This window comes from Poecilia reticulata, chromosome 8 (genome assembly GCF_904066995.2).
Source record: "Poecilia reticulata chromosome 8, P_reticulata-male-v2, whole genome shotgun sequence".
Lineage (NCBI taxonomy): Eukaryota > Metazoa > Chordata > Actinopteri > Cyprinodontiformes > Poeciliidae > Poecilia > Poecilia reticulata.
In genome coordinates, this window is record NC_088837.1 from 19,729,644 (window position 1) to 19,744,082 (window position 14,439).

Genomic DNA, 14,439 nt, shown 5'->3' on the forward strand with positions numbered 1-14,439 from the left:
GGTTCAAGTTGCAGGTTTATATTTAATTCTCACACAAGAAACAGAGCAAAAAATAAGCCAACACACAAATATTGACAAAGATCTTATTATTTTCACTGAAGCAGCTTTAACTTCCTTAAATTTCCATAAATTCCAACTTGTTTGGGTAAAAACTGGACCGTGGTTCTCAAACCAAAGTATAACTTCAATAAGTACTATATTGACCATGCTGGATTTTGAAGTCTGTTGGCAAGAAACAAAACTTTTGCACTTTGAACTCAAACTTTGTGGGATTTTTATATTTTTTTTATGATGGTGATAGCTTACAGTTAAAATCTTAAAACTCAGTTTCTCAGAAAATTTGATGAAACATACAACAGTTTAAGTCAGAAATGTTCCGTTATTGCCAACACAATCATGAGAAAGACTGCTGATACAAAGTGCTTTATGCAGGCATTTTAATGGAAAATTGAGTGGAAGAAAAAAAAAAGGCAACAAAAAACAGGTGTAACCACAGACATGATGCACAGTTTGTAATTAATCTATTGAGTTTTGTTGAAATGAATTGCTGAAATAAATTAAAGGAGAATGCACATCTAGAATGCTTTAGTGCGTCTCATGAATCGACACATTAATTGGCAATTGAAGTGCACTTAGATAGGATATTGTATTAGTCTCCAGTCTTGAGGAATTTCATCAAGAGCTTCAGCTGTCCTCAATGCAACAAGTTTGAGAACATAACTTGGAGAGTCAAACGCTGACGAGGGGCAGACGATTTGATAGAAAATAACACAACCTCATTTAACGCATCTGATGATGTCGATGTGCATCGTGTTCAACTTTTCAATGCTATCCCAGCCGAATAAAATGCATCCTTACTATTTATGTATGTTGTGGCGATACTTGGAAAATGCAGTTACCGTTATAAAATGTTTCAGAACCACTGCACAAGTGGACGAAAATACGAGCAGCTAATAGAACAGACAGTAGTTGTTGCATGCAACCAACATAATTACCACTTTTGAGGCGGACAGAGTGAGAAGGAGAGAGTGTTACTAGAACAGAGTGACAGAGAGGGAGACAAAGAGACTACAGCAGTCATGCTTGTAGACATGCCTTCTGTACTCGCCAAGCCCGCCTCTACAATGCAATACTGTTTTGCTCCCAAAGCGCTGAGGGTTGGTTAAGACTGCAGCAAAACAGAACCACTGTTCCCAAACAGTGAACTTCTCCTCCCTTCGGCTATGTGTGCGAATCATTCTTAATAAGTATTTAATCCGAGAACAGATAGATAAGCAAGTCTGGCAGAGCCCAATTCAAACTCTGCCTGTAGACAAACAGAAGTCGGCTGACGGGTTCTGGTAGCGGTTATGGTGTTGATCAAAGTTTATATGGAGAGCTGACAGTGAGAGCACGGAGAGCCGTCGTAAGCCGCCCGGTGTAGGTCTAGGCGGTGTTTAGGAATGGCAGAGGAACAAATACATGGCGACTTCATGCGAGAGCACATGGCTCATTCAGCCCGTCTTGGGAATACTTTTAAAAGGGACAATTAGGAAATAGACTTTCAGCCTCGAACCCTGTGAAAACTAATGACGCCACGATCAGCATCACAGCTTCCTCTGTGGTTAGCAAGCTGTGTGCCACCTGTCAGCCAGTGTTTATTTCGCCGGCATCTTTCTTCCTTCTGTACTTGCTCTCTTCCCATTTCCTTTCATCTTCCCCATTTCCCCTCTCTCCCGACTCTGAACCTTGATCCAGAGTTTTCCCAGGCAAAACAAAGGTCCCACTGCTTTGGTGCTGCTCAGAAATAAAAATCTATTGACGGGTATACCTAGATTCCCGTTTAAGGATACCTCTGTATATGAAATAAGTGTATTTTGTATCTGTTAAAGCACCACAAATAGCTTAGGTAAGAAAAAAATAATAAAATCTATTTTACACCACATCAGATAAAATCCGAATCAAATGCTGGCAAGAAAAAAATAAAAATCATGAGCTACAGCAGGGTTGTAGCTTACCAACAGCCTGGATGTGGAACAGTGGAGACAGACAAGCTGTCTGGGCAAGAGCCAAGACGAGAAGGGTACAACTGCCTTGCTGACACCCCCCTCTCCCGTCACAGAGACAGGATGTTCCACAGATGCATTGCTTTTTGGCAACTTTAACCAGTGTGATTAGAAAAAAAAGCAGAGAAAGGAAAAGACAGAAAGGGCAGAAGAGTCCCCAGACCCCCTGTGTATAACCCTCTCAGGCTCTTCCATCTGGATCCCATCTCTGTAGCCTGCTAATGTTTCCCCTGAGGGCCACGGCTCGCCCTTAATTTGTTTCATTTGTGACCCCTGACCTCTCAGTGCCCTGCCCCCCTCAAACATAGATTGAGAAAACAATCTCTCTCTGTGTATTTCCACTTGTTTTTCCTCCAAACCTCCTACTGCTTCCAGAATACTGGATTTTTGTTCCACAAATTTAACAACGCATAATGTTACTGTAAAAAACAGTCATGCATTCAAATTGGTTTGACTAAGATATTCATTGGAATACGTTACAGGGGAAACATCTATGCCAGTTTTGTTTCCACTTTATTAAACTTGGGAAACATTTTGCTTTTAAAGAATAAAATTAGAGGAAAAACTTCCAACTTGCCAACAAACAGCTGAAATAAATGCCTACTATTGACCAACAATAATGTTTTTTTTTTTTTGTTTTTTTTTTTAAATAAAATTTGTAAGTGGCAAGACGAACTTTACATTTGTGCAAAATATACTTGCATAACCTTTTCCTTCTTTTGGATCAGACACATCCAGACTGCTAAGCTGCAGTTTACTGGAGCATGCAAAGCCATGCATCATGTGAGGAGTAATTTTAACCATAAATCAACAAAGGTATGTCAATAAACCAATGTCAACATCTCTTTCTGTCACCACTCCATGGGTTTTACAATTTATCCTCACACCATCAGTCTATATCTGCATTGGCAGTGCCCTATTTTAGATACTGGGGCAATATTCGCCCCACGTAGCCTCAGGATGTCTAGATGGGAAAAAAAGAAGACATAAACATGTACAGGAAGAGAAATGCCCTAATGGAGGCATTCTTTGAAGTCTTATTGAGAAAAATGAGCAGAATTATCAAACACCCTCAGGTGTCCCTCAGTGAAAATGTGTTTACCGGTGCAGTCTAGTGATTTCTGATCAAGATTGCTATAGTGCAATGGTTGCAATTTCAAAAAATGACAGAGGGAAAGGAACCTGCTCACCTTGCAAAAGTATTCAAACTTTTCTTATTTTATTACATTTTTAAAATTCAAAACTGCAAGCTGCAAAGTATTATGTTGGGGTTTTGCATGCAAGGTAGTGAATAATCGTGAAGTGAAAGAGGAAGGAACGCAAGATAATCTCCATAAAACAGTGTTGACACTGTTTTATGGCAAAGATCTAGACTTTGCCGAGGTTATTTAATGCCAAAATGTGCTTTAATCTAAACTATTCCCTTGTAGCTCTGTTTGGCTGTATCTGGTTTAAATCCTTATGCATCCCGTAACAATTATTTTCATCATCATCTCCCTTGTCCCAAAGCGTGATGCTGCCACTACCACAGTCACCATGGTGGTATCACATAGTAGATCAAAATTTAAGGGTGTTTTTACACCTGATAGTCTGGTAGATTCGGTTTGCTTGAGTCTATTGCAAAATTGCAATATTTGTCACATTATCAGGTTTGCGGTTCGCTTTCATTTTGCACTCTGCCAAACAAACCAAACCCTTTGAAAAACATTTTCACTGCTTCCTGCTTTCGGAGTGGTGTGGTCTCCTGTCCACTTGGCATCCATGTACGAATTTGAACCATGCTGGAGTTCAATGAAATTGAACCAAGACCAAAGTTTTTAGGCGGACCACAGTTCCTACCGCCTCAAATGAACCAGACTTGCTAAGCAAACAGTTTGATTAAAGGGGACTAAACAGGGCTGGTGTGAATGCATGCACCCTCATTCTCCATTTACTAATTAGGGAACTTCTGAAGGCAAATGGCTGCAAGTGATTTTATGTAAGGTGTGTAAGAAAAAACGGGGCATGATTCATATACAAATCTAGATACGAAAAAGTTGCATTCATTTTCCTTCCTCTTCACAGCTAATGGTTCAATTAAACACAATGACGTTTGCATCTCCAAGGTGACACAATGTCTAAAAGTTCAAGGGGCGTGCATACTTTTACAAGGAAATGTTTTAAAGAAAACCCAACAGTGAGAAATGAAGGGTGCGTAGAGAGGAGGGCAAGTCAGAGATGCATGGCAACTGCAGTCAGAATTAGGCAATCTGCTTTTGTCACTATTCCAAACAGGACGCAACACATCCAAGCAACAGCATTTTACTGCTCCCTCTCAGCAGAGGTAAAAGAGAAAACATATTTGTACAGGAATATCTCATGAGATCATTAATCAAAAGTGGTAGACATGAAGACAAGACCACTGATGTCAGTAGTTCTCATAACATGAACACAGGAAGAGCGGCAAAGACAACAGACAGTTTGGATCATGAAACACCTTCTACAGTAAAGTACAAAAAAAATCCTAGCCTAGCGCATTTAGGTGTTTCTACTATTTAGGGTTGCAGGTTTTTGTCTTGTAAAATGTAAACAGAGAAATATGTGATTTCAGTTCATCAAAACATCCAGGAGTTATTTTTTTTCTGTAGTTTCGTCCGTCAGGAATTCAGTTAGCATCAACGTGATACAAAGAAGATATGTGAGGGATTTGATTATGATGCCACTTGAACACATTGTGTATTTCATAACAACTGAATGCACTGATTATGATTAAAGAGTAAAGTAATAACTTCAAACTCACCTTTTACTATCAGATCAGGCTCTTCATCCACCCCCATCCCATACTCCTCATTGGTCGGTTTCTTCATTTTTACAGGTGACTGAGAGACAGTGTGCCTGTGCAGAAGAGCAGAAAGAAAATGTAAATAACCCAGCTTCCCTCTCAACTCAAGCCTTCCTCTAAAACTGGCCGGCTACTGTAACTGGCTCAGAGACGAACTGCTGGCCGTGAGACCCAACTTCCAATCACCATGCCGCTCTCTGCCAACTCAAAAGCCTGTCACATACTCTTAAGTGGAGAAGGTCAGACAGGGGGAATAGAAAGAAGTGCCACAAATATCTGGTGTCTCGTCTTTTCCCTTCTCATCCTCTCTCGTTCCCCCCCTTTTGCCCCCCCACCACCACTCAGCTCGCAATCCTGCAAGCGCACATTGATGCACGGCAAGCCACTGTGGACAGCTCGAGTCTCTTTTATCACTTTGGCTGGCGAGCCAAACAGGCGACTGAAAATAAACGTGACAGGGCGACGCCGGGCTGACTCCCAGCCAGCCAGCTTGCGCCGGTCAGAGGAAGGCAAAAGGGTCAAAGGGTCACATCTTGGATAGTTAAAAGCATAAACATCAAAAACATCTGTAAATCGGCTGAGCGGCTGCTCTTTCTCTTGCTGATCTTCCAACCATCAAGCAGCTACCACAGATAGATTTTAACTTTAGCATCTGGTCTGAAATTGGCTGGTGAAAAGTTGCTTCCCCCCCTTCATAAAAGTTCTAAAGTACATTTTCCAGATTTTTACTTGCTGTTTTGATAACTGTGTGGAAATTTGAGGACAAAATCTTTGCAAAGTTAGGTTTCATCATCAGTTTTATCATAAACCAAGAAATGAAACATAGCAGGAACAAGCTTTTAACACAGCAGTGTGGTAGTTTTTGTTGTGTTTTGTTCCCCCCCCTAATGACATCAGGACATTTTTAGAAACAGTTGAAATCTCTAATACATGGAAATACTTTAACTGGATTATCAGAGATTAAAATATAAATCCTTCATAAGAGAGTTAACCTTAAAGTTCATAGAAGTCCAAAACTGGAATTTCCGTACTTTGTGTGTCATCTCAAATGAACACATTTCAAGAAGCTTGGGTCCAGATAGAAACTCAGACATGAAATGACCTTAGGGTCAAAAATGCAGTGGCATGACTCATTTCTGGTTTTTGATTGAGTGTATGTCTGGTTGTTGGTGACAAAAACCGAAATGATCAATGAGGAACGAGCAGTTTTTATGTGGTAAACTAAAGACAAATGTCCACATTTAAATATAAAAACAGGAAAAAAGTTTCAGGATTTTGAAGAAAGTCTGTATAAATTCCACAGTTTTCAAGACTGAATAGGAACCTTGTAGTTACTTAAGAATAAGGCCAGTTTTCAGTCTATTAGACTGCTGAGAGGTTTTATCTCTCCTCGTTTATTTATCTAATAAGTTGTTTATTTTCTCCATTTCCTGGGCCGAAATGCGAGGTTCAAGACTTCCTGTCCTCCTCCCCCTCTGACCGCCTCCTAGGATTACTGATGAGACAAATAAATTGGGCCCTGCTTCCCAGAGTTATTGGCCTCCAGTCACCCAAGCCTTCATCAGCTGATTTATGTGACTATCGATCTGATAAGTGCAGAGGGTTCCTCCACACGGAAGGCAGTGGTAATAAATAAATCCCAATATCGCCTTATCTGCTTAGACTCATCTTACTGCAGACTGCTGAAGTCATTTCTCAGATAATTCCCAAAGATGTCTCTTTATGATGTTTAATTTGCAGATGGTTGTTCCAGTACAGAGACTAATGTTCAGATGGTAAAACGTGTAAAGCCACAAAATGTTCCATTATACATGAGGAAATTGATATTTCATGACAAAAGCAGAACCGAGAGCGATTCGGGGCTTAGTCACCTCAGGTCATATGGTATCACTACACCAGTTTCTTTGATGCAGTGGTGAACTGCTGGCTATGCTTAAATGCATTAAAATAAACACTGAAATGTGACGACATCTCTTATTTTGGGTTGTTTATGAGCCCTGTTGCATAGCAGAGACAGCCAGACAGCTCAAACTGGATGCAGACAGTATGTATAGAAACACTCCCTGAGGGGAGCTTGTGGTCTGGCATTCAAAGTGCCCATGTTGAAGCTGAGTCTCTTGACTGGTGTTTGCTACTGTTACAATGCCAAAATAGCAATTTAGCACACACAAATAAACTAATTTACTGAGGAGAAGCCTCTGGAGATGCATCATCACTAGAGTGCCAGAAGCTTTTGAGATATCAAGTAACTAATTAAGGGTGAGTTCAAAGAAGGTAACGCCTAAAAGACTCTCATGCTAGAGTTTCAAGCAGAAATAAGTAACGTAAAGTAGCGAGAAATGAACAGATTAATCCGCACCAACCTGTGATGGTGAAAAAGAAGCTAACCAAAACTGAAAAGCTCTTTGCCTACTAGTCCTGTCTATAACTTACAACCCTCACCTTCTTTATGGTAAAGACACCTGGACTATTTCAGGGAAATAAGGATTTTTCTAAATATTTTACCTGGATGTAAGCAAGTTCATCTTTCTAAGTCAAGTTTGCTTTTCCTTATGGAAATAATGAGGGATAAATAGGAAAATAATGAGAGGTTGTGGGAAGGATATAGGAGAAAGAAAAAAAAAACACTTCATCAAGTCCCAGTTTCAACCGTTAACAGGACAACATGTTTGGCCTTTAAACTGAGTGCTGCTTGTTAGTCTGCTTTAGTATTGTATCCAAAAAAAACAAAAAAAGTCAAGGCTAATGTCCAATAACCTTTACAGAGACTGCTTGTTAATGTGGAAAATCAGCTAAGTACCACAAATTGCTGTTTTTGTTGTCAGCATCACTTAGCAGACAGGAGCCATTCAATGTTATTTTAAGATAAACTCACTTGTGTCTGTTTCCTTACAAAACACACTAAAAATGAGACAGAAATAACAGCATTCAAACATTTTAAAAAGAAATGAAGTTGCATTGGCCATCGGTACAATGATGAAAATCATGTGAGTCTTTAAAGGTGTAGCTTTTCTAGGTGCTGCTTTCACAAAACCTCGCAACAAAAGTTTGTAAATAGGTTTTGTGAGCGTAATCAACATCAGTGGAAAGGTTTCTGCAGATTTCTTTTTTGAGCATACATGTTTTAGCTCAAACAAATTTTACAAACACAGAATTTAGTTTTCATGTGATGATTTCACCAATTGAAAAGCTGTTCAAATTAAATTAGTCCTATGTGGGACTAGAGCGCTTATAATTGCCCCACTTGTCACCAACGCAAAATAAATGAGAAACTAAGATATTGACATCCGTCAGTTTTGAAAGGGTCACAAAGACATTTCTAAAGCATTGAGACGCCAGCAAGAGAGCCAATATCCACAAATGGAGAAACTATTAAGCAGTGGTAAACCCTATATGAAGTGGTAGGTCTACCAAAATTGCCATAGGAACAGACTGATTACTCACCCAGGAAGTCACAAAAGAAACCAGAACAACATCTAAAGTACTGCAAAGCCTCACTTGCCTCTGTTATAGTCACTATTAAAGATTCAATTAAACCAAACCAAACAAAAACTCCATCCATGGGAGAAAACCACATGGATGGAGTGGTTATTATTATTCAATATTCTTGAATAGCTTTTATTCAAGACTATTGAATCCAGTAATTACCCCAATCTACCCCACTACCCCAATCTAATTCAGTAATCTTTACTCAGGATTACTGAATCTTTAATACAGCCACTATTCAAGATTCAACTGCAACAAAACAAACAAAAACTACAGTCATGGGAGAGAACCACGGTGGAAACCACTGCCGAGCAGAGAGAACAGTTTCATAATTACCAGAAAGCACCACCGTTTTGGAAAAATATTCTGTGCTCTTATGACTAAAGCGGTACTATTTGGGAGTTGTACTTCCGATTACATCTGCTGATAACATTAAAAAAGCATTTCAGAAAAAATACAATACCCAAAGTCAAAAATGGTGGCGGTAATGTGATGGTTTGGGACTGCTTCGCCAAAGTGATAGACGCCATGTCGAAACAAAGAACGGCCAATATCCCTCCACAACATACAAACAGTTGTGATCATGATGGGCGATACAACTATGAGGTTTATGAGGCAATTACTATTTCACACTGCTCCAGGTTTGTCTGAATAGCTTTTTGACATCCTGAAGTCTAAAGCTGCAGTATGTAACCTTAGTAAACAATATGTTTGTAAAATATCTGTTAAACATAAAACAGATAATCTGAGACAGATAATCTGTAAAAAAACAAAAAACAAAACAAAACAAAACAAAAAACAAACAAACAAAGAACACTCCCAAAATATAAAAAAACAATGGTCATCTGGAGAAATACGCCGCTCCCAATCAGAAGCAGGGGGATGGTCTTAATGTTGTCAATCATTCGCAGGTATGTGTTGCTCACTTCCACTTGCTTTCTGCTATGCTACAGCTGGTTCTCGAGACCAGAGCAAGCTATGAATGCTTAGACTAGTTGGCATGGCTACTGATGATGGGGGATAAACAGTTTTCCTATAAGTAAGTTAATATGACATTGGGATATTGAGCACCGCATACATGAGCCTGATTGACAGAGCTAAGACCCTGATCCTGGCTCCGACTGGTTGCTTCTGACTGGGCGTGATGCATTTCTGCAGATGGCTGCAGGACCACAGGGAAAAGGCAGAGGAGCTAGCTTTTTTCACAGATTATCTGCCTCATGTTATATTGTCTGGAAAAACAATTTTGTTTGAAAAGTTACATACTGTAGTATATAAATAAATCAAATAACCCTCTTTCTATCCCCATCGCATCTTATTCTGATATTAAAGTTTGTTTCAGCATCTGAACAATGAAAGTGGGAAAGATGCAAAGCAGAAGAAACCTGTAAGGGAGCAAATACTTTTCACAGCACTATACAGCATGTAACAAAAAAAAAAAACAGTCCTAAAGCTTAGAGCGAGTGTTTGAGCATAATTGATGCGGGGGCTTTGCATCTCCACAGCTGTCCAACAGCCCCACTACCCCAATCTAACCTCCAACATCTACTGCTACCACCCCCACATTCCCAGAAGCTCCAGCAGAGGTTGTGGTGACGAGGCCTTCAGCAGGCAACTTCCTGTGGAGTGCAGGAAACAATTTGATATGGGGATTAGGCAGCATGGAGAACAGAGTGAGCACACATCTACAGACAGCACATCTCTCTCATCTCCTCCTGCCAACTCTTCCCTCCAGGTAGAAAATCGTTATTTTATTGTATCACCACAAGACCTGCTGAAACTCGAAATGTGTTAAAAATTATAGCTGTGTGGTTCGAGATCAGCACTCTTAGTGGTTGTACTTTGAGAGACGCCAACATGTTTGTTGTTATGCTACAGCAGAGAGCTGTGCAACAATGAAAATGACAGTTTAAGAAAGTGAAATGGAAAATGCTGGCATACAGGATCCCGGAGATTAAATCAGATGAGTAAATAAACTCCTGGCAGGGCCACCGGTTTAATAACACAGGTCAGCCAAAATGAACCGCTTATATTTGTTTAAACTCACAAAATAAAACAAGATCAGTGAAACAAATGCATCCCGAAGAAACTTGCAGGTGCACTTGATTATATCTGGGAACCATCAGGTTCAGTTGGAACGAGATTTACTGGAAGCTCTGGAAACTTGAATGCCGTTTCATGTTTATTGATTTAACAGTTTCAGGTGGATATTACTCGAAAGATGGTGTGTGCATACATACTAAGTCTTTAAGAAAACTAATCAGCTCAAGCAGGTGGAAGCTATGTGGAAATACAGGAAGAAAATGAAACCTTTCCTACCATCTAGTCTCAAATATTTATAGTTTAATATGTAAAAAGTAAGATTTGACAAGAAAAAAAAAAGAGTTAAGAAACTATATTGTTGCCATTCACGATGCGTGAGAAATGTAGGATTGCTTGATTTCCACCATGTGGTTAAAAACAAAATGGAATCCACTACAAAACATAGAATCTCATACAATTTTCTTGCATCAGTGAGACAGGAAAGCTACAGTATATAATAGTTTTTGATGTACAAGCATTGGCTTCTCTCTCTTTTCCACAAATGCAAAACAGAAAACAGTTGGCTATGACAAAGAGGCTTCCTGAAATAAAAAAGGCTTCCTATCCATCAAAAAAAAGAGAAGAAAAATCAAAGTTCAGTGGCAGATTTAGAGAAGCGAATTTTATTTTTCTATGAACTGGGAGAATGACTGTTGTGTAGGTTTTGCGTGGACCTTTAAGAATGTGGACCAACAGTCAACGAGCCACATCAGAAATGGGGAGAAGCAAGCTAGTGTGTAATAAAGAGGCACATATGAGCATTTTCACTCTCAGTTTCACCTATAATAATGTCTAAGCCACTATTCTTATATGTAACAAAATCTGTACTGCGTTACACAAGTGAGGGTCTACTGAAACTAGGTATATGGTTGTGATTGAGAACTCACAGATATGAGATAAAAACTAAAGTTCTTGACATACTTTGCTGTGCCCATGGACATGAGCCACTTGGACCTTGCAGATTAACATGTGTCCCTGTTACTATTCTTAGCTCAGCTGCATAATCACATTTCAATAGAGATGTACAGTTTTCACTACAGTGTCCAAGGGGGGCAGACATGTCCTGGTTTGTACACCGTATACTCGTAGGAGGAGAAGAAAAGAAGAGAAAGAAGAAAGTTGCAGAATATCAATGTAATTTTTAAATTCTGCTCGTCTATGAGGATAGAAAAAAAACAGCACAGTTATCCTTGCTGTATTTCTTTAAAATACGTTTTGTAGCCGTTATGCGTTTTTTTGCTCATGATCTAACCATGTTTTTCCGCTATGGATCTGGCACTACCCTGATTACGGTCCCTGTCGGCATGCCAACATGGTCGTTTGGGTCGCATGCAGGTGTGTGTGCAGAGACCGGCAAGTACAGATGGTATGTATGCGTTTGCAACTGAATTGTTATAATCCAGCTTCTTGCTTTGCAAGCAAGAAGAGGGTTTTTAAAGTTATGCCAAATTCATGTGAACCGTATTTAAATGTAGAATTTCAAAGGTCAAGGTCACGGACTGATGAACTAATATTCTCCACAGGACTTTCTGCTAAAGATCAGAATTGTTGACCGTCAACCAACCACCATGTGTGATTGCCAGTGTGATGCTCCCTTCCTGAAGTCCTGTGGTTTACGCAAGCTTTAACAAGGCACACATCTTTCCAATTTCTACTCTTATCTCACCAGTCTAGAAAATACTTTGCTGAAAGTCTTGGAGATCGTTAAAATGTCTTGGGGCAAATGTGGGAGAGAGGTTTGTTCCAAAAAGTACTTTTTGCCCATGCATGAATTTTTCCCCCAGCCTCTTATTTATTGCTAAATTCATGAACACTGACTAAACTTCTTGGTCTAATTTTCTTTGGAATCTTTTGCATGACTCATCAATGCCCTTTTGGAGTAATTTTGGGGAAGGACATAACACTTTCTTGTTTGTCCAATTGAGTATAATGCCCCACCATGGTGCCCTGGAGACTCAAGACCTTGGAAGATGCTTTGCAATCCTTTCCAGATTGACTGATGTCAATGAATTTTGCTAGGTAGTTTCTATAGATTAGGAAACTATGCATTGCTTTTTACGATCTTTTGGGCTACGTCATGTTGTCAGACAGGTTCTATTTAAAGGATTTCTTATTCTACAGGCCTGACAGTAATTAGGCCTGGGTGTGGACAGTTCAACTGAACTCAGCTTTACAATAAGCAAAAAAACAAAAGAGGGTTAAATCAAAGTTATTTAGTGATTTAATGAGGAAAGTAATTAGATTTTTACATAGAACCAGAATGGATAGCTTTTTCACTTCTCCTTTGAAAGCCATTTTGTATTTACTCAATATTTTCTCACAGTGTCGGTCAATGTGGTGACCGTTCAGGTTAAGGGTCAAGGTTTTAGCTAGGGTGGTACGGCAAACATCGTAGCACATGCTTGAACCTAAATGCCAAGGTACCAAAAGCTGTACTTGATCTATCTCGCAATAGATGAAAAGATTATAAAGCTATAATTTGGATTATACAGCAGATTTATCAGTGACAAGTTACAATAAAATAACTAGTAATAGTAACCATTTTCCTTTCCTGTAAAGTAGAGGGGTTCATTTAAAACTTTCCACTGACATACAAGAAAAGGGTTAAAACTTGAAACTTGGTATAGCTTAGGATAAAATGAACATATCAAATTAAATGTTTTACTTTAACACTTTGGCTGTTCAAATTCAAGAAGATAATAAAAGGCAAATAGGTTTTTAGAAAGTCAGAAATTCGGAACATGTAGAACCAATGTTTTATTACATTTGGAAGTGAAATTAGCACAGGAAGTAAATCCTGGTATGTACTTTATAACTTGCAAAAAAATTTTTGTCTGTAGCTCATGTTGTATTAAATATCAGCGCTCATGCTAGCAGCTAAGCTCATAAGGGAACAGGCTGTGACTGTCGAGCTGTCCTGAACAGAAGTCTCACAAATTCTCACTTCCCCCTCTGTCGTGATGAGGTTGACGACATGAAATTAGCAGCAATAGTTCCAGATTTTGGCGAGTAACTGGGTCATGAATTTTAGACGGCGACGATGCTTTTTATCCGTTTTTTTGTACAGTCACTCTTCAAAACTCAGCATTTTAGATTGAATCAACCAGCTGGAAAAATCAAATAAAACATGCCAAATTAACAGTCCATAGTTGGTTTAAAGAAGAAAAACAACTAATTTTTGCTAGTGTGGTTGTATAATTTGAAAAAGAGATAAACTGCTATCTGTATTTCACAAACTCTTTGTGGTGCCAACTACCAGATCAATGCACTTGCCCAAAAGGTCATGGATTGGATCAAATCAACCACACACAGGCTTTAACCACATATTCCAAATAGGTCATCACACCTAATGACCAAATTAAGAGCAGACATTTCACACTTTGCAATGGTGACATCAGCAGTAGTGACACACTTTAAACTTAGCAATATGCATAAGCCAATGAGTTTGTGACCCTCACTCTGGCAGTAGCTCCAGAAGTGATGGGTAATTGATTTCAGTCCAGGGTTTAATCATGAAGTAGTGGCATTAATTAAAGTTAGAAAAGTGCCGTCCTTGCTCTCGGGCCATAGTGACCGCAATTGAAACATGTCCTGGCATGCAGAGCAGAGCCTTTTAAATGCAACAGCATGCGGAGCTGCGAAAATTTATGATGCTCAGATAAACTAAAGGAATGTCTTTAAACCACATACATATATTTAGATCTAGATCATTGAAAAAGTATTTATACCCCGTTGAGATTTCCCACAGTTCCTCATGGTAATACCACAGACAGCATTGTATTTAATTGGGGTTTTACATAAAGTAAAAAGGCACAAATCTATAAGTCTTTTGTGGTATGTCTCATACATTTGAAGATTAAAGTTTTTGCCAATGTTTAAAAAATGTTCAAGCTCTTGAATTATAGTCTGGTTACATGTAGATAATATTTGAAAAACAGTTTCTAGCTCTTACCACTGTCATTTGACTGCACCATTTTTACACACGAATATGCTTTGATATAATTC

At 39.1% G+C, this 14,439-nt stretch overlaps 1 protein-coding gene across 1 annotated transcript in view; it reads right to left on the reverse strand.

The window, feature by feature from the left end:
- Positions 1-14,439, reverse strand: part of plekhh3 (pleckstrin homology, MyTH4 and FERM domain containing H3) — a 40,544-nt gene that overhangs the window by 14,614 nt on the left and 11,491 nt on the right. Inside the window, exon 3 of the mRNA XM_081610157.1 lies at positions 4,825-4,919. Within this exon, the coding sequence (XP_081466283.1) occupies positions 4,825-4,919 (95 nt within the window). The remainder of the gene's footprint in view (positions 1-4,824; positions 4,920-14,439) is intronic.